Consider the following 20248-nt stretch of genomic DNA (forward strand, 5'->3'; position numbering starts at 1 on the left):
GGTAGTGCACTACATGCGGGAAAGATGTTTTGGGCTCCCGAGTGGCTCAACGGTCTAAAGGCCCTGCAGTCCCTGCTTCGTATCCAGGCCGCATCACATCCAGGCCGTGATTGGGAGTCCCATAGGGATTGGGAGGAGGGATGAGGAAGAGAGGGGAGGGGGAGAGGAGGAGGAAGAGGGAGGAGGGAAGGAGGGAGGAGGAGGAGGGGAAGAGGGAGGAGGGAAGGAGGGAGGAGGAAGAGAGAGGAGGGGGAGGAGGGGGAGAGGAGGAGGGAGAGGAAGAGGGAGGAGGGGAGGAGTAGGGGGAGGAAGAGGGAGGAGGAAGAGAGAGGAGGGGGAGGAGGGGGAGAGGAGGAGGAAGAGGAGGAGGAAGAGGGAGGAGGGAGGAGCGTCGTCCGGGTTTGGCCGGGGTAGGCCGTTATTGTAAATAAGAATTTGTTCTTAACTGACCTGCCTAGTTAAATAAAGGTAAACAAAAAAAAAAAAGAATAAAAACTGTTCTCACTCGGTTCGGGCCGGTAGCACTAGTTAAAAGCCCTATGGGCCCTGGTCAAAGTAGTGCACTACATAGGGAATAGGGAGCCATTTGTGTTGCAGTACAGTCTGTACTGTATGTTACGTTGTCTGTCTCCTTGCTACATCTAGACATCAACCCCCTGGCTGCATCAATCAGTTAGTATGTCTTATCAATCAGTTAGTATGTCTTATCAATCAGTTAGTATGTCTTATCAATCAGTTAGTATGTCTTATCAATCAGTTAGTATGTCTTATCAATCAGTTTAAGAATTCCTGCTTGTAGCGGCAAGTAGTCATTATGGAAAACAGAGTTAAACCGATATTGATATTATTTCATGACATTCTGATTTAAACATTAAGACATTATGAAACAAAACAACAAGGACATTCTGATTTATACATTAAGACATTATGAAACAAAACAACAGTGACATTCTGATTTATACATTAAGACATTATGACACAAAACAACAAGGACATTCTGATTTAAACATTAAGACCTTATGAAACAAAACAACAAGGACATTCTGATTTATACATTAAGACATTATGAAACAAAACAACAATGACATTCTGATTTATACATTAAGACATTATGAAACAAAACAACAATGACATTCTGATTTATACATTAAGACATTATGACACAAAACAACAAGGACATTCTGATTTATACATTAAGACCTTATGAAACAAAACAACAAGGACATTCTGATTTAAACAATAAGACCTTATGAAACAAAACAACAAGGACATTCTGATTTATACATTAAGACATTATGAAACAAAACAACAAGGACATTCTGATTTAAACATTAAGACCTTATGAAACAAAACAACAAGCACATTCTGATTTATACATTAAGACAGTATGAAACAAAACAACAAGGACATTCTGATTTATACATTAAGACATTATGAAACAAAACAACAAGGACATTCTGATTTATACATTAAGACATTATGACACCAGGAAACCAATAGAAATGTTGAAGTAATGAATCTGTCAGACAGAGCACAACGTGACTTTAAACAGCAGTGAGGAATAGGCACCCTACTCAGTGGGTAGGGTAGGTATATAGGGCACTACTTTTGACCAGGGCCGTGTGGGTGAATTGGGTGCCATTTCAGACTCCGCACAGATTCACGGACGGGAGCGGTATAAAACGCCAAGGGCAGTCTGTGTAAATGGTAGAGTCCATTACTACTGGATGTAAACAGTATAAAACCTCAAGGGGAGTCTGTGTAAATGGTAGAGTCCATTACTACTGGATTTAAACAGTATAAAACGCCAAGGGGAGTCTGTGTAAATGGTAGAGTCCATTACTACTGGATTTAAACAGTATAAAACGCCAAGGGGAGTCTGTGTAAATGGTACAGTCCATTACTACTGGATGTAAACAGTATAAAACGCCAAGGGGAGTCTGTGTAAATGGTACAGTCCATTACTACTGGATGTAAACAGTATAAAACCTCAAGGGGAGTCTGTGTAAATGGTACAGTCCATTACTACTGGATGTAAACAGTATAAAACCTCAAGGGGAGTCTGTGTAAATGGTAGAGTCCATTACTACTGGATGTAAACAGTATAAAACCTCCAAGGGGAGTCTGTGTAAATGGTAGAGTCCATTACTACTGGATGTAAACAGTATAAAACCTCCAAGGGGAGTCTGTGTAAATGGTAGAGTCCATTACTACTGGATTTAAACAGTATAAAACCTCAAGGGGAGTCTGTGTAAATGGTAGAGTCCATTACTACTGGATTTAAACAGTATAAAACGCCAAGGGGAGTCTGTGTAAATGGTAGAGTCCATTACTACTGGATGTAAACAGTATAAAACGCCAAGGGGAGTCTGTGTAAATGGTACAGTCCATTACTACTGGATTTAAACAGTATAAAACCTCAAGGGGAGTCTGTGTAAATGGTAGAGTCCATTACTACTGGATGTAAACAGTATAAAACCTCAAGGGGAGTCTGTGTAAATGGTAGAGTCCATTACTACTGGATTTAAACAGTATAAAACGCCAAGGGGAGTCTGTGTAAATGGTAGAGTCCATTACTACTGGATGTAAACAGTATAAAACGCCAAGGGGAGTCTGTGTAAATGGTACAGTCCATTACTACTGGATGTAAACAGTATAAAACGCCAAGGGGAGTCTGTGTAAATGGTACAGTCCATTACTACTGGATGTAAACAGTATAAAACCTCAAGGGGAGTCTGTGTAAATGGTAGAGTCCATTACTACTGGATTTAAACAGTATAAAACGCCAAGGGGAGTCTGTGTAAATGGTAGAGTCCATTACTACTGGATGTAAACAGTATAAAACGCCAAGGGGAGTCTGTGTAAATGGTACAGTCCATTACTACTGGATTTAAACAGTATAAAACGCCAAGGGGAGTCTGTGTAAATGGTAGAGTCCATTACTACTGGATTTAAACAGTATAAAACGCCAAGGGGAGTCTGTGTGAATGGTACAGTCCATTACTACTGGATGTAAACAGTATAAAACGCCAAGGGGAGTCTGTGTAAATGGTAGAGTCCATTACTACTGGATGTAAACAGTATAAAACGCCAAGGGGAGTCTGTGTGAATGGTACAGTCCATTACTACTGGATTTAAACAGTATAAAACGCCAAGGGGAGTCTGTGTAAATGGTAGAGTCCATTACTACTGGATTTAAACAGTATAAAACGCCAAGGGGAGTCTGTGTAAATGGTAGAGTCCATTACTACTGGATTTAAACAGTATAAAACCTCAAGGGGAGTCTGTGTAAATGGTACAGTCCATTACTACTGGATGTAAACAGTATAAAACCTCAAGGGGAGTCTGTGTAAATGGTAGAGTCCATTACTACTGGATGTAAACAGTATAAAACCTCCAAGGGGAGTCTGTGTAAATGGTAGAGTCCATTACTACTGGATGTAAACAGTATAAAACCTCCAAGGGGAGTCTGTGTAAATGGTAGAGTCCATTACTACTGGATTTAAACAGTATAAAACCTCAAGGGGAGTCTGTGTAAATGGTAGAGTCCATTACTACTGGATTTAAACAGTATAAAACGCCAAGGGGAGTCTGTGTAAATGGTAGAGTCCATTACTACTGGATGTAAACAGTATAAAACGCCAAGGGGAGTCTGTGTAAATGGTACAGTCCATTACTACTGGATTTAAACAGTATAAAACCTCAAGGGGAGTCTGTGTAAATGGTAGAGTCCATTACTACTGGATGTAAACAGTATAAAACCTCAAGGGGAGTCTGTGTAAATGGTAGAGTCCATTACTACTGGATTTAAACAGTATAAAACGCCAAGGGGAGTCTGTGTAAATGGTAGAGTCCATTACTACTGGATGTAAACAGTATAAAACGCCAAGGGGAGTCTGTGTAAATGGTACAGTCCATTACTACTGGATGTAAACAGTATAAAACGCCAAGGGGAGTCTGTGTAAATGGTACAGTCCATTACTACTGGATGTAAACAGTATAAAACGCCAAGGGGAGTCTGTGTAAATGGTACAGTCCATTACTACTGGATTTAAACAGTATAAAACGCCAAGGGGAGTCTGTGTAAATGGTAGAGTCCATTACTACTGGATTTAAACAGTATAAAACGCCAAGGGGAGTCTGTGTAAATGGTAGAGTCCATTACTACTGGATGTAAACAGTATAAAACGCCAAGGGGAGTCTGTGTAAATGGTACAGTCCATTACTACTGGATTTAAACAGTATAAAACCTCAAGGGGAGTCTGTGTAAATGGTAGAGTCCATTACTACTGGATGTAAACAGTATAAAACCTCAAGGGGAGTCTGTGTAAATGGTAGAGTCCATTACTACTGGATTTAAACAGTATAAAACGCCAAGGGGAGTCTGTGTAAATGGTAGAGTCCATTACTACTGGATGTAAACAGTATAAAACGCCAAGGGGAGTCTGTGTAAATGGTACAGTCCATTACTACTGGATGTAAACAGTATAAAACGCCAAGGGGAGTCTGTGTAAATGGTAGAGTCCATTACTACTGGATGTAAACAGTATAAAACGCCAAGGGGAGTCTGTGTAAATGGTACAGTCCATTACTACTGGATTTAAACAGTATAAAACGCCAAGGGGAGTCTGTGTAAATGGTAGAGTCCATTACTACTGGATTTAAACAGTATAAAACGCCAAGGGGAGTCTGTGTGAATGGTACAGTCCATTACTACTGGATGTAAACAGTATAAAACGCCAAGGGGAGTCTGTGTAAATGGTAGAGTCCATTACTACTGGATGTAAACAGTATAAAACGCCAAGGGGAGTCTGTGTGAATGGTACAGTCCATTACTACTGGATTTAAACAGTATAAAACGCCAAGGGGAGTCTGTGTAAATGGTAGAGTCCATTACTACTGGATTTAAACAGTATAAAACGCCAAGGGGAGTCTGTGTAAATGGTAGAGTCCATTACTACTGGATTTAAACAGTATAAAACGCCAAGGGGAGTCTGTGTAAATGGTAGAGTCCATTACTACTGGATTTAAACAGTATAAAACGCCAAGGGGAGTCTGTGTGAATGGTACAGTCCATTACTACTGGATGTAAACAGTATAAAACCTCAAGGGGAGTCTGTGTAAATGGTACAGTCCATTACTACTGGATGTAAACAGTATAAAACCTCAAGGGGAGTCTGTGTAAATGGTACAGTCCATTACTACTGGATGTAAACAGTATAAAACCTCAAGGGGAGTCTGTGTAAATGGTACAGTCCATTACTACTGGATGTAAACAGTATAAAACCTCAAGGGGAGTCTGTGTAAATGGTACAGTCCATTACTACTGGATGTAAACAGTATAAAACCTCAAGGGGAGTCTGTGTAAATGGTAGAGTCCATTACTACTGGATGTAAACAGTATAAAACGCCAAGGGGAGTCTGTGTAAATGGTAGAGTCCATTACTACTGGATTTAAACAGTATAAAACCTCAAGGGGAGTCTGTGTAAATGGTACAGTCCATTACTACTGGATGTAAACAGTATAAAGCGCCAAGGGGAGTCTGTGTGAATGGTAGAGTCCATTACTACTGGATGTAAACAGTATAAAACGCCAAGGGGGGTCATTAGTAGAGCCATTCCCATTCTCTAAATGTGATGCTAATGCAGCGTAGCGTGTCAAATACACAAAACCATTCATTATAACTAGCTTGGGGTTGCGTCTGAAATGGCACCCTATTCCCCGTGTAGTGCACTAGATTTGACCAGAGCCAGCACTGGTCAAAAGTAGTGCACTATATAGGGAATAGGGTGCCGTTTGGGATACAGACCCATGTCTGCTTTATCAGAAGACTACCCACTCAGAACACAAGTCATGTTTATTTTTGAACTTTCTTTCACATTTGTCCCAGGTTCAACACAAGACAAAAACAAACAAACGGCCCACTACACCCCTACATGACCCTCTTTCACATTTGTCCCAGGTTCAACACACTATGTGAGACAAAAACAAACAAACGGCCCACTACACCCCTACATGACCCCTACATGACCCCTACATGACCCCTTACATGACACATCTACAGAAAGTCCATAGAGCCCCTCTGTTTGAATGCACCACTAGATCAGTAAAGACCAGCAGGAACCAGGCAGAGATGGTGATGGCTGCGTTTACACAGGTAGCCCAATTCAGATTTGTTTTTAATTCACACTAATTGGTCTTTTGACCACTCAGATAAGATCTGGTGTGAAAAGATCTGATGTGATCGGTGAGAAGACCAATTAGTGTGAGGAAAAAAAGATCAGAATTTGTCTGACTGTGTAAACACGGTCCTTCAGACCAATGCTCCCCATCCATTGCTTGAGGTTCCTAGTCCAGTACTAATAATCATGGGCTGGGTGATTAGCTGTTTAGTTGAATCAGGTGTGTTAGTGCTGGGCTTGAACACACTTGGTGTCCTCGGAGATGGACTGAGAAACACAAGACAACCAAACGACCAGCAGAGGTGCCACAGCAGTGCCTGTCCCACCTTGAGTCACCCGGCTCAGCCACCCAGCACCACCACCTCCCTTCTCCCGTCCCCATTCACCATCCCTCACGCCCTCACGCTCGCTTTCAGAGCTGCGTCCGCATACCCATACCCACATGCAGATGTCTGCTTCAACTCAGTGGGAGGGGGGGAGGGGGGGGGGGGGGGGGGGGGGGGGGGGTTGGCAGCTTCTTCCATATGGCTTTTCCCCACAATTGATCAAGCAATCAATTAACAAATCAACCAATCAATCAAAGTCAGAATGAGGAGTTGCCTGTGGAAGAACCTTGCCGGTCCCTTCGCCTTCTGTCCGTTGTCGTCCACCGCTGGTACCGCTGTTTGAGACAGTATGTTAATAAACAGTTTGCTCTTTACACCATGATTGGGCCTTTTTGGAATTATTCAACGAATACATTTTTTATAAAAAATGTTTGATTCTCTTTTGAAATTGAATATAGGGATAATACCTGTGCCACTGTTTTAATCCGTTCGCCTGTAGAATCCTAATTATGGTTAGGGTGGGTGGGGCATACTGTTACTCAACTAACAGCTACTACAAACAAACATTCTCACAAGCTTGAAGGACACGGTTTGCCTTCTACTCAAAGAAAACAAGATAAAGTTAAAGTCATGTAGAATGATAAAGTCTAATAAAGAGTCACGTTTAACAGTGTAAAAACGTTAAAATAACGGCATTGCACGTGTGTAGAGTTTTTTTTGCTATTGCATGGCTGGTGGTGTGCTAGCTAATCTATCTGCAGTCTGCTGTGGTATCGATCTATGGCTGGTGTGCTAGCTAATCTATCTGCAGTCTGCTGTGGTATCTATCTATGGCTGGTGTGCTAGCTAATCTATCTGCAGTCTGCTGTGGTATCTATCTATGGCTGGCGTGCTAGCTAATCTATCTGCAGTCTGCTGTGGTATCTATCAGCTGGTGGTATGCTAGCTAATCTATCTGCAGTCTGCTGTGGTATCTATCAGCTGGTGGTATGCTAGCTAATCTATCTGCAGTCTGCTGTGGTATCTATCAGCTGTTGGCGGGCTAGCTAATCTATCTGCAGTCTGCTGTGGTATCTATCAGCTGTTGGCGTGCTAGCGAATCTATCTGCAGTCTGCTGTTGTATCTATCTATGGCTGGCGTGCTAGCGAATCTATCTGCAGTCTGCTGTGGTATCTATCAGCTGTTGGCGTGCTAGCTAATCTATCTGCAGTCTGCTGTGGTATCGATCTATGGCTGGTGTGCTAGCTAATCTATCTGCAGTCAGCTGTGGTTAATATTTATGGCTGGCGTGCTAGCTAATCTATCTGCAGTCTGCTGTGGTATCTATCAGCTGTTGGCGTGCTAGCTAATCTATCTGCAGTCAGCTGTGGTATCGATATATGGCTGGTGTGCTAGCTAATCTATCTGCAGTCTGCTGTGGTATCTATCAGCTGTTGGCGTGCTAGCTAATCTATCTGCAGTCTGCTGTGGTATCGATCTATGGCTGGTGTGCTAGCTAATCTATCTGCAGTCTGCTGTGGTATCTATCAGCTGTTGACGTGCTAGCTAATCTATCTGCAGTCTGCTGTGGTATCTATCAGCTGTTGACGTGCTAGCTAATCTATCTGCATTCTGCTGTGTTATCTATCAGCTGTTGACGTGCTAGCTAATCTATCTGCATTCTGCTGTGGTATCTATCAGCTGTTGGCGTGCTAGCTAATCTATCTGCATTCTGCTGTGGTATCTATCAGCTGTTGACGTGCTAGCTAATCTATCTGCAGTCTGCTGTGGTATCTATCAGCTGTTGGCGTGCTAGCTAATCTATCTGCAGTCTGCTGTGGTATCTATCAGCTGTTGGCGTGCTAGCTAATCTATCTGCAGTCTGCTGTGGTATCTATCAGCTGTTGACGTGCTAGCTAATCTATCTGCAGTCTGCTGTGGTATCTATCAGCTGTTGGCGTGCTAGCTAAGCTATCTGCAGTCTGCTGTGGTATCTATCAGCTGTTGGCGTGCTAGCTAATCTATCTGCAGTCTGCTGTGGCATCTATCAGCTGTTGGTGTGCTAGCTAATCTATCTGCAGTCTGCTGTGGTATCGATCTATGGCTGGTGTGCTAGCTAATCTATCTGCAGTCTGCTGTGGTATCGATCTATGGCTGGTGTGCTAGCTAATCTATCTGCAGTCTGCTGTGGTATCTATCAGCTGTTGGCGTGCTAGCTAATCTATCTGCAGTCTGCTGTGGTATCTATCAGCTGTTGGCGTGCTAGCTAATCTATCTGCAGTCTGCTGTGGTATCTATCAGCTGTTGGCGTGCTAGCTAATCTATCTGCAGTCTGCTGTGGTATCTATGGCTGGTGTGCTAGCTAATCTATCTGCAGTCTGCTGTGGTATCTATCAGCTGTTGGCGTGCTAGCTAATCTATCTGCAGTCTGCTGTGGTATCTATCAGCTGGTGGCGTGCTAGCTAATCTATCTGCAGTCTGCTGTGGTATCGATCTATCAGCTGTTGGTGTGCTAGCTAATCTATCTGCAGTCTGCTGTTGTATCAGCTGTGTGTTTGGAGTCTTGTAGCCCTCATTGCATGCGCTTCATAAACAGTGTTTTTGCATTCTTCCCCCCCCGATCCCTCTCTTTTTTCTCCTCTTTTGTGTTCATCCTTCAGATGTTTCAACTCATCCTGTTGCTCATCCTCGTTCTAGTCCTCTTCTCGTCTCTCTCGTACGCCGCGGTCTTTAAGTTGGTCTTTCTCTTTGTGCTTTTCTTCATTTCCTGTTCCGTCAGTCTGTTCTCTTAGTTTTCAGTACATTTTTTGCAATTTGGTTTTCTCTCTTTTTACCCATTTTTGTATTTTTATTTCTTCCTCTGTTTGTTCGTGGTCGTTCATCTCTGTTCGTTCACCCACCAATCCACTTCATGCATTTCTACTCCCTCCACCCCTTGACCCCTGACCCCCACCCCTTCAGTCACGGTCCGGTGTGAGGGATGAGCTGGAGTGGCGTCTAGGACAGGAGCGAGCCGTGGAGACCCAGGGCCAGAGCCAGGGGGCTCTTCCTCAGGGTCCGGCCCAGAACAGGGGAGCCATCCTGGGACACACTAGATACCACAGACCCTTCCTGGCTTCTTTAAGACTGGAGGTCAGTGCCTCTTCCATCTCTCTACCTCCCTGTCTTTTACCACATACTGTAGGACTGATCATACCATGCTACTGTAGGACTGATCATACCATGCTACTGTAGGACTGATCATACCATGCTACTGTAGGACTGATCATACCATGCTACTGTAGGACTGATCATACCATGCTACTGTAGGACTGATCATACCATGCTACTGTAGGACTGATCATACCATGCTACTGTAGGACTGATCATACCATGCTACTGTAGGACTGATCATACCATGCTACTGTAGGACTGATCATACCATGCTACTGTAGGACTGACTAAGGACAGACAGACAGTCAAATTAAATCAAATTCTATTAGTCACATGCGCCGAATACAACATGTTTTGGACCTTACAGTGAAATGCTTACTTACAAGCCCTTAACCAACAATGCAATTGTAAGAAAAATACCAACAAAAATAAGAAATGAAGTAACAAATAATTAAATAACAGCAGTAAAATAACAATAGCGAGACTATATACAGGGTGTTACGGTATAGAGTCAATGTGGAGGCTATATACAGGGGGTACCAGTACAGAGTCAATGTGGAGGCTATATACAGGGGGTACCGGTACAGAGTCAATGTGGAGGCTATATACAGGGGGTACCGGTACAGAGTCAATGTGGAGGCTATATACAGGGGGTACCGGTACAGAGTCAATGTGGAGGCTATATACAGGGGGTACCGGTACAGAGTCAATGTGGAGGCTATATACAGGGTGTTACGGTACAGAGTCAATGTGGAGGCTATATACAGGGTGTTACGGTACAGAGTCAATGTGGAGGCTATATACAGGGGGGACTGGTACAGAGTCAATGTGGAGGCTATATACAGGGTGTTACGGTACAGAGTCAATGTGGAGGCTATATACAGGGTGTTACGGTACAGAGTCAATGTGGAGGCTATATACAGGGGATACCGGTACAGAGTCAATGTGGAGACTATATACAGGGGGTACCGGTACAGAGTCAATGTGGAGGCTATATACAGGGGGTACCGGTACAGAGTCAATGTGGAGGCTATATACAGGGGGTACCAATACAGAGTCAATGTGGAGGCTATATACAGGGTGTTACGGTACAGAGTCAATGTGGAGGCTATATACAGGGTGTACCAGTACAGAGTCAATGTGGAGGCTATATACAGGGTGTTACGGTACAGAGTCAATGTGGAGGCTATATACAGGGGGTACCGGTACAGAGTCAATGTGGAGGCTATATACAGGGTGTTACGGTACAGAGTCAATGTGGAGGCTATATACAGGGGGTACCAGTACAGAGTCAATGTGGAGGCTATATACAGGGTGTTACGGTACAGAGTCAATGTGGAGGCTATATACAGGGTGTTACGGTACAGAGTCAATGTGGAGGCTATATACAGGGGGTACCGGTACAGAGTCAATGTGGAGGCTATATACAGCGGGTACTGGTACAGAGTTAATGTGGAGGGGCACCGGGTTAGTCGAGCTAATTGAGGTAATATATACATGTAGGTAGTTATTAAAGTGACTTATGCATAGATAATAACAGAGAGAAGCAGCAGTGTAAAAGGGGGGTCAATGCAAATAGTCTGGGTAGCCATTTGATTAGATGTTCAGGAGTCTTATGGCTTGGAGGTAGAAGCTGTTTAGGAGCCTCTGGGTCCTAGACTTGGCGCTCCGGTACCGCTTGGCGTGCAGTAGCAGAGAGAACAGTCTATTACTAGGGTGGCTGAAGTCTTTGACAATTTTCAGTCTATTACTAGGGTGTATGGGAGGGGGGGGGGGGGGGGCAGGGTGTATTGGGGGGGCAGGTGTATTGGGAGGTGGGGCAGGGTGTATTGGGGGGGGGGTGTATTGGGGGGGGGGGGCAGGGTGTATTGGGGGGGGGGGGGTGTATGGGGGGGCAGGGTGTATTGGGGGGGGGGGGGGTGTATGGGGGGGCAGGGTGTATAGGGGGGGGGGCAGGGTGTTGAATGTTGTTGGACATGCGGGGAGCCCTCTAAAGTCTGTGACACAGCGACCGTGCTATTTTTCCCATATTGTGCTTTCATCTGCACACACAGAGATTATCATCTCTGACTCAGCATAGTGTCATGTAGCTACAGTACATCAGATAGGTGCTTTAGCTTCCAATAACACACACACACACACACACGCACACACACACACACACACACACACGCACACGCACACGCACGCGCACGCGCACGCGCACACACACACACACACACACACACACACACCACACACCACACACCACACACCACACACACACACACACGGTACTGTATAACAGATAGATGCTCCACCCACAGACACAGAACTGCTGTTACTCGACTCGGCATCAGATGTTGACGTGCGTGACGTATTCTCTGTTTGATAAACACGGTTTAGCTTAGCCATCGAGAGCAGAAAAGGTCATCGAGGACCTGATGGCTTATACTGTCACAGAGAAATTGGACACTATTATGTAACGACAAACACTCTGACCAGGGATGTGGTGTCTGAATATATTGTTACAGTTGGGAGGTGGGATTTCAGTTTCCCCTCTAACATAATCTGGGAGGTGGAGAGAGTGAATGAATGAGAGGATGAATGAAAAAGCAGCTTTGGTATAGTAGAATTAGTGCTCTGTGTGATTTACATTTCAGGAGAAAGAGGAGGAGGAGGAGGAGGAGGAGGAGAGAGAGAGAGAGAGAGAGAGAGAGAGAGAGAGGAATAAGATGGAAGAAGAGTTAGAAAGAGATAATAATGATGATGATGATGAGCAGTTCTACAAATACGGATGGAACACAGACCCATTAGACCACAGACCACAGTCCAATTAGATCACAGAACACAGAACCCAGTCCAATTAGAACACAGACCCCAGTCCAATTAGAACACAGAACACAGTCCCATTAGAACACAGACCCCAGTCCAATTAGATCACAGAACACAGTCCCATTAGAACACAGACCACAGTCCCATTAGATCACAGATCACAGAACACAGTCCCATTAGAACACAGAACCCAGTCCAATTAGATCACAGATCACAGAACACACGCCCATTAGACGTCACTAGGGTTACGTACTGTACTATACAGTCTGTAGGGTTACAGACGTCACTAGGGTTATGTACTGTACTATACAGTCTGTAGGGTTACAGACGTCACTAGGGTTATGTACTGTACTATACAGTCTGTAGGGTTACAGACGTCACTAGGGTTATGTACTGTACTATACAGTCTGTAGGGTTACAGACGTCACTAGGGTTATGTACTGTACTATACAGTCTATAGGGTTACAGACGTCACTAGGGTTATGTACTGTACTATACAGTCTATAGGGTTACAGACCTCACTAGGGTTATGTACTGTACTATACAGTCTGTAGGGTTACAGACCTCACTAGGGTTATGTACTGTACTATACAGTCTATAGGGTTACAGACGTCACTAGGGTTATGTACTGTACTATACAGTCTGTAGGGTTACAGATGTCACTAGGGTTATGTACTGTACTATACAGTCTATAGGGTTACAGACGTCACTAGGGTTATGTACTGTACTATACAGTCTGTAGGGTTACAGACGTCACTAGGGTTATGTACTGTACTATACAATCTATAGGGTTACAGACGTCACTAGGGTTATGTACTGTACTATACAGTCTGAAGGGTTACAGACGTCACTAGGGTTATGTACTGTACTATACAGTCTATAGGGTTACAGACCTCACTAGGGTTATGTACTGTACTATACAGTCTATAGGGTTACAGACATCACTAGGGTTATGTACTGTACTATACAGTCTGTAGGGTTACAGACGTCACTAGGGTTATGTACTGTACTATACAGTCTATAGGGTTACAGACGTCACTAGGGTTATGTACTGTACTATACAGTCTGAAGGGTTACAGACGTCACTAGGGTTATGTACTGTACTATACAGTCTGTAGGGTTACAGACGTCACTAGGGTTATGTACTGTACTATACAGTCTATAGGGTTACAGACGTCACTAGGGTTATGTACTGTACTATACAGTCTGTAGGGTTACAGACGTCACTAGGGTTATGTACTGTACTATACAGTCTATAGGGTTACAGACTTCACTAGGGTTATGTACTGTACTATACAGTCCATAGGGTTACAGACTTCTTCTGTTTGGAAGAAGCCTCTGGATTTCAAACTTGAGATTCATGCATGTATTTTTGTTTTAATCCTGCGTTGACGTCAATGATAAATCTCGATAAATGGTAAATCTCGAGCCCACAGATTTTAAATTAGGATTTGACAGTTATGACATTTCACTCCTTGTACTCCGTGTCGTTGCCAAACATTGGTATCCAGGCTATTATTTTGGCCTGTTCTGAGGGTAACTGTGTGGGGTTTGGGGGTACAGCTCTGATGGTAACTGTGTGTTGTCTGGTTGATGTTTTGGGGGTACAGCTCTGATAGTAACTGTGTGTTGTCTGGTTGATGTTTTGGGGGTACAGCTCTGATAGTAACTGTGTGTTGTCCGGTTGATGTTTTGGGGGTACAGCTCTGATAGTTACTGTGTGTTGTCCAGTTGATGTTTTGGGGGTACAGCTCTGATAGTTACTGTGTGTTGTCTGGTTGATGTTTTGGGGGTACAGCTCTGATAGTTACTGTGTGTTGTCTGGTTGATGTTTTGGGGGTACAGCTCTGATAGTAACTGTGTGTTGTCCGGTTGATGTTTTGGGGGTACAGCTCTGATGGTAACTGTGTTGTGTCCTGTTGATGTTTTGGGGGTACAGCTCTGATAGTTACTGTGTGTTGTCCGGTTGATGTTTTGGGGGTACAGCTCTGATAGTTACTGTGTGTTGTCCGGTTGATGTTTTGGGGGTACAGCTCTGATAGTTACTGTGTGTTGTCTGGTTGATGTTTTGGGGGTACAGCTCTGATAGTAACTGTGTGTTGTCCGGTTGATGTTTTGGGGGTACAGCTCTGATGGTAACTGTGTTGTGTCCTGTTGATGTTTTGGGGGTACAGCTCTGATAGTTACTGTGTGTTGTCCGGTTGATGTTTTGGGGGTACAGCTCTGATAGTTACTGTGTGTTGTCCGGTTGATGTTTTGGGGGTACAGCTCTGATAGTTACTGTGTGTTGTCTGGTTGATGTTTTGGGGGTACAGCTCTGATAGTTACTGTGTGTTGTCTGGTTGATGTTTTGGGGGTACAGCTCTGATAGTAACTGTGTGTTGTCCGGTTGATGTTTTGGGGGTACAGCTCTGATGGTAACTGTGTTGTGTCCTGTTGATGTTTTGGGGGTACAGCTCTGATGGTAACTGTGTTGTGTCCTGTTGATGTTTTGGGGGTACAGCTCTGATAGTTACTGTGTGTTGTCCGGTTGATGTTTTGGGGGTACAGCTCTGATAGTTACTGTGTGTTGTCCGGTTGATGTTTTGGGGGTACAGCTCTGATAGTTACTGTGTGTTGTCTGGTTGATGTTTTGGGGGTACAGCTGAGGGACACAGCTGGGGCAGAAATGCAGTTCCCGACTGGATCACGGTCGCAGGTTATATCCCCAATATGCCAGGGCATCAAGGCCGTCTGCCAAGGCACCAAAGGTATTAACCAAAATAGCCAATTAAATTGATTTTGAAAAACAAAATAAAAACACTAGCTATTCTGTAAAAAACATGTGTCTGTAAATGTCCATAAATAGTTAACCTACATGTCTAAATGTAGGTGATAGACTATGCTATTGGCTACAGCCTCTCGTGTCCACACCAATGTTGACATCAGAAAGGCATCAGAATATGTCACCAAACTTTAATGAGACTTTTTATTACATATAAATTAAAAGTGTAATTAAATTGATTCGGTCAACATATTCGGTTCATTCATATAGGTGAGAAAGGCCAGTGCCTGTTGCACACCGCCCCATCACCCAGGAGAGGGGAGTGTACATACTGTAAATAATAAATATGTAGGGGAGTGTACATACTGTAAATAATAAGTATTTAGGGGAGTGTACATACTGTAAATAATAAATATGTAGGGGGGTGTAGGCTACATACTGTAAATAATAAATATAGCGGGGAGAACAAGTATTTGATACACTGCCGATTTTGCAGGTTTTCCTACTTACAAAGCATGTAGAGGTCTGTAATTTTTTATCATAGGTACACTTCAACTGTGAGAGACGGAATCTAAAACAAAAATACAGAAAACCACATTGTATGATTTTTAAGTAATTAATTAGCATTTTATTGCATGACATAAGTATTTGATCACCTACCAACCAGTAAGAATTCCGTCTCTCACAGACCTGTTAGTTTTTCTTTAAGAAGCCCTCCTGTTTTCCACTCATTACCTGTATTAACTGCACCTGTTTGAACTCGTTACCTGTATAAAAGACACCTGTCCACACACTCAATCAAACAGACTCCAACCTCTCCACAATGGCCAAGACCAGAGAGCTGTGTAAGGACATCAGGGATAAAATTGTAGACCTGCACAAGGCTGGGATGGGCTACAGGACAATAGGCAAGCAGCTTGGTGAGAAGGCAACAACTGTTGGCGCAATTATTAGAAAATGGAAGAAGTTCAAGATGACGGTCAATCACCCTCGGTCTGGGGCTCCATGCATTAAAGACTCTCTTGAGGGCTCTGGGGCCTGGTTAAAGACTATCTTCAGGGCTCTGGGGCCTGGTTAAAGACTCTCTTCAGGGCTCTGGGGCCTGGTTAAAGACTCTCTTCAGGGCTCTGGGGCCTGGTTAAAGACTCTCTTCAGGGCTCTGGGGCCTGGTTAAAGACTCTCTTCAGGGCTCTGGGGCCTGGTTAAAGACTATCTTCAGGACTCTGGGGCCTGGTTAAAGACTCTCTTCAGGGCTCTGGGGCCTGGTTAAAGACTCTCTTCAGGACTCTGGGGCCTGGTTAAAGACTATCTTCAGGACTCTGGGGCCTGGTTAAAGACTCTCTTCAGGGCTCTGGGGCCTGGTTAAAGACTCTCTTCAGGGCTCTGGGGCCTGGTTAAAGACTCTCTTCAGGGCTCTGGGGCCTGGTTAAAGACTCTCTTCAGGGCTCTGGGGCCTGGTTAAAGACTCTCTTCAGGACTCTGGGGCCTGGTTAAAGACTCTCTTGAGGGCTCTGGGGCCTGGTTAAAGACTCTCTTGAGGGCTCTGGGGCCTGGTTAAAGACTCTCTTCAGGGCTCTGGGGCCTGGTTAAAGACTCTCTTCAGGACTCTGGGGCCTGGTTAAAGACTATCTTCAGGACTCTGGGGCCTGGTTAAAGACTCTCTTCAGGGCTCTGGGGCCTGGTTAAAGACTCTCTTCAGGGCTCTGGGGCCTGGTTAAAGACTCTCTTCAGGGCTCTGGGGCCTGGTTAAAGACTCTCTTCAGGGCTCTGGGGCCTGGTTAAAGACTCTCTTCAGGACTCTGGGGCCTGGTTAAAGACTCTCTTGAGGGCTCTGGGGCCTGGTTAAAGACTCTCTTCAGGGCTCTGGGGCCTGGTTAAAGACTCTCTTCAGGGCTCTGGGGCCTGGTTAAAGACTCTCTTCAGGACTCTGGGGCCTGGTTAAAGACTCTCTTCAGGGCTCTGGGGCCTGGTTAAAGACTCTCTTCGGGACTCTGGGGCCTGGTTAAAGACTCTCTTCAGGGCTCTGGGGCCTGGTTAAAGACTCTCTTCAGGGCTCTGGGGCCTGGTTAAAGACTCTCTTCAGGACTCTGGGGCCTGGTTAAAGACTCTCTTCAGGGCTCTGGGGCCTGGTTAAAGACTCTCTTCTGGGCTCTGGGGCCTGGTTAAAGACTCTCTTGAGGGCTCTGGGGCCTGGTTAAAGACTCTCTTGAGGGCTCTGGGGCCTGGTTAAAGACTCTCTTCAGGACTCTGGGGCCTGGTTAAAGACTCTCTTCAGGGCTCTGGGGCCTGGTTAAAGACTCTCTTCAGGGCTCTGGGGCCTGGTTAAAGACTCTCTTCAGGGCTCTGGGGCCTGGTTAAAGACTTTCTCCAGGGCTCTGGGGCCTGGTTAAAGACTCTCTCCAGGGTTCTGGGGCCTGGTTAAAGACTCTCTTCAGGGCTCTGAGGCCTGGTTAAAGACTCTCTTCAGGGCTCTGGGGCCTGGTTAAAGACTCTCTTCAGGGCTCCGGGGCCTGTTTAAAGACTCTCTTGAGGGCTCTGGGGCCTGGTTAAAGACTCTCTTCAGGGCTCTGGGGCCTGGTTAAAGACTCTCTTCAGGACTCTGGGGCCTGGTTAAAGACTCTCTTCAGGGCTCTGGGGCCTGGTTAAAGACTCTCTTCAGGGCTCTGGGGCCTGGTTAAAGACTCTCTTCAGGACTCTGGGGCCTGGTTAAAGACTCTCTTCAGGGCTCTGGGGCCTGGTTAAAGACTCTCTTCAGGACTCTGTGGCCTGGTTAAAGACTCTCTTGAGGGCTCTGGGGCCTGGTTAAAGACTATCTTCAGGACTCTGGGGCCTGGTTAAAGACTCTCTTCAGGGCTCTGGGGCCTGGTTAAAGACTCTCTTCAGGGCTCTGGGGCCTGGTTAAAGACTCTCTTCAGGGCTCTGGGGCCTGGTTAAAGACTCTCTTCAGGGCTCTGGGGCCTGGTTAAAGACTCTCTTCAGGACTCTGGGGCCTGGTTAAAGACTCTCTTGAGGGCTCTGGGGCCTGGTTAAAGACTCTCTTGAGGGCTCTGGGGCCTGGTTAAAGACTCTCTTCAGGGCTCTGGGGCCTGGTTAAAGACTCTCTTCAGGACTCTGGGGCCTGGTTAAAGACTATCTTCAGGACTCTGGGGCCTGGTTAAAGACTCTCTTCAGGGCTCTGGGGCCTGGTTAAAGACTCTCTTCAGGGCTCTGGGGCCTGGTTAAAGACTCTCTTCAGGGCTCTGGGGCCTGGTTAAAGACTCTCTTCAGGGCTCTGGGGCCTGGTTAAAGACTCTCTTGAGGGCTCTGGGGCCTGGTTAAAGACTCTCTTCAGGGCTCTGGGGCCTGGTTAAAGACTCTCTTCAGGGCTCTGGGGCCTGGTTAAAGACTCTCTTCAGGACTCTGGGGCCTGGTTAAAGACTCTCTTCAGGGCTCTGGGGCCTGGTTAAAGACTCTCTTCGGGACTCTGGGGCCTGGTTAAAGACTCTCTTCAGGGCTCTGGGGCCTGGTTAAAGACTCTCTTCAGGGCTCTGGGGCCTGGTTAAAGACTCTCTTCAGGACTCTGGGGCCTGGTTAAAGACTCTCTTCAGGGCTCTGGGGCCTGGTTAAAGACTCTCTTCTGGGCTCTGGGGCCTGGTTAAAGACTCTCTTGAGGGCTCTGGGGCCTGGTTAAAGACTCTCTTGAGGGCTCTGGGGCCTGGTTAAAGACTCTCTTCAGGACTCTGGGGCCTGGTTAAAGACTCTCTTCAGGGCTCTGGGGCCTGGTTAAAGACTCTCTTCAGGGCTCTGGGGCCTGGTTAAAGACTCTCTTCAGGGCTCTGGGGCCTGGTTAAAGACTTTCTCCAGGGCTCTGGGGCCTGGTTAAAGACTCTCTCCAGGGTTCTGGGGCCTGGTTAAAGACTCTCTTCAGGGCTCTGAGGCCTGGTTAAAGACTCTCTTCAGGGCTCTGGGGCCTGGTTAAAGACTCTCTTCAGGGCTCTGGGGCCTGTTTAAAGACTCTCTTGAGGGCTCTGGGGCCTGGTTAAAGACTCTCTTCAGGTCTCTGGGGCCTGGTTAAAGACTCTCTTCAGGACTCTGGGGCCTGGTTAAAGACTCTCTTCAGGGCTCTGGGGCCTGGTTAAAGACTCTCTTCAGGGCTCTGGGGCCTGGTTAAAGACTCTCTTCAGGACTCTGGGGCCTGGTTAAAGACTCTCTTCAGGGCTCTGGGGCCTGGTTAAAGACTCTCTTCAGGACTCTGTGGCCTGGTTAAAGACTCTCTTGAGGGCTCTGGGGCCTGGTTAAAGACTCTCTTCAGGGCTCTGGGGCCTGGTTAAAGACTCTCTTCAGGGCTCTGGGGCCTGGTTAAAGACTCTCTTCAGGACTCTGGGGCCTGGTTAAAGACTCTCTTGAGGGCTCTGGGGCCTGGTTAAAGACTCTCTTCAGGGCTCTGGGGCCTGGTTAAAGACTCTCTTCAGGGCTCTGGGGCCTGGTTAAAGACTCTCTTCAGGACTCTGGGGCCTGGTTAAAGACTCTCTTCAGGGCTCTGGGGCCTGGTTAAAGACTCTCTTCAGGACTCTGGGGCCTGGTTAAAGACTCTCTTCAGGGCTCTGGGGCCTGGTTAAAGACTCTCTTCAGGGCTCTGGGGCCTGGTTAAAGACTCTCTCCAGGACTCTGGGGCCTGGTTAAAGACTCTCTTCAGGGCTCTGGGGCCTGGTTAAAGACTCTCTTCAGGGCTCTGGGGCCTGGTTAAAGACTCTCTTCAGGGCTCTGGGGCCTGGTTAAAGACTCTCTTCAGGACTCTGGGGCCTGGTTAAAGACTCTCTTGAGGGCTCTGGGGCCTGGTTAAAGACTCTCTTCAGGGCTCTGGGGCCTGGTTAAAGACTCTCTTCAGGGCTCTGGGGCCTGGTTAAAGACTCTCTTCAGGACTCTGGGGCCTGGTTAAAGACTCTCTTCAGGGCTCTGGGGCCTGGTTAAAGACTCTCTTCAGGACTCTGGGGCCTGGTTAAAGACTCTCTTCAGGACTCTGGGGCCTGGTTAAAGACTCTCTTGAGG

At 45.9% G+C, this 20248-nt stretch overlaps 1 protein-coding gene across 2 annotated transcripts in view; it reads left to right on the top strand.

Annotated features, from left to right (window-relative positions):
• The window catches only part of LOC139560603 (microtubule cross-linking factor 1-like), a 207668-nt gene that overhangs the window by 105738 nt on the left and 81682 nt on the right, over positions 1-20248 (top strand). The window contains exon 8 of one of the 2 annotated variants that reach the window (XM_071377531.1): positions 9451-9621. The exons of the other annotated variant lie outside the window; for it this stretch is intronic. Coding sequence (XP_071233632.1) covers positions 9451-9621 — 171 coding nt within the window. The remainder of the gene's footprint in view (positions 1-9450; positions 9622-20248) is intronic. 2 annotated transcript variants of the gene reach the window in all.

The sequence above is a fragment of the Salvelinus alpinus genome, chromosome 30 (genome assembly GCF_045679555.1).
Source record: "Salvelinus alpinus chromosome 30, SLU_Salpinus.1, whole genome shotgun sequence".
Taxonomy (NCBI): domain Eukaryota; kingdom Metazoa; phylum Chordata; class Actinopteri; order Salmoniformes; family Salmonidae; genus Salvelinus; species Salvelinus alpinus.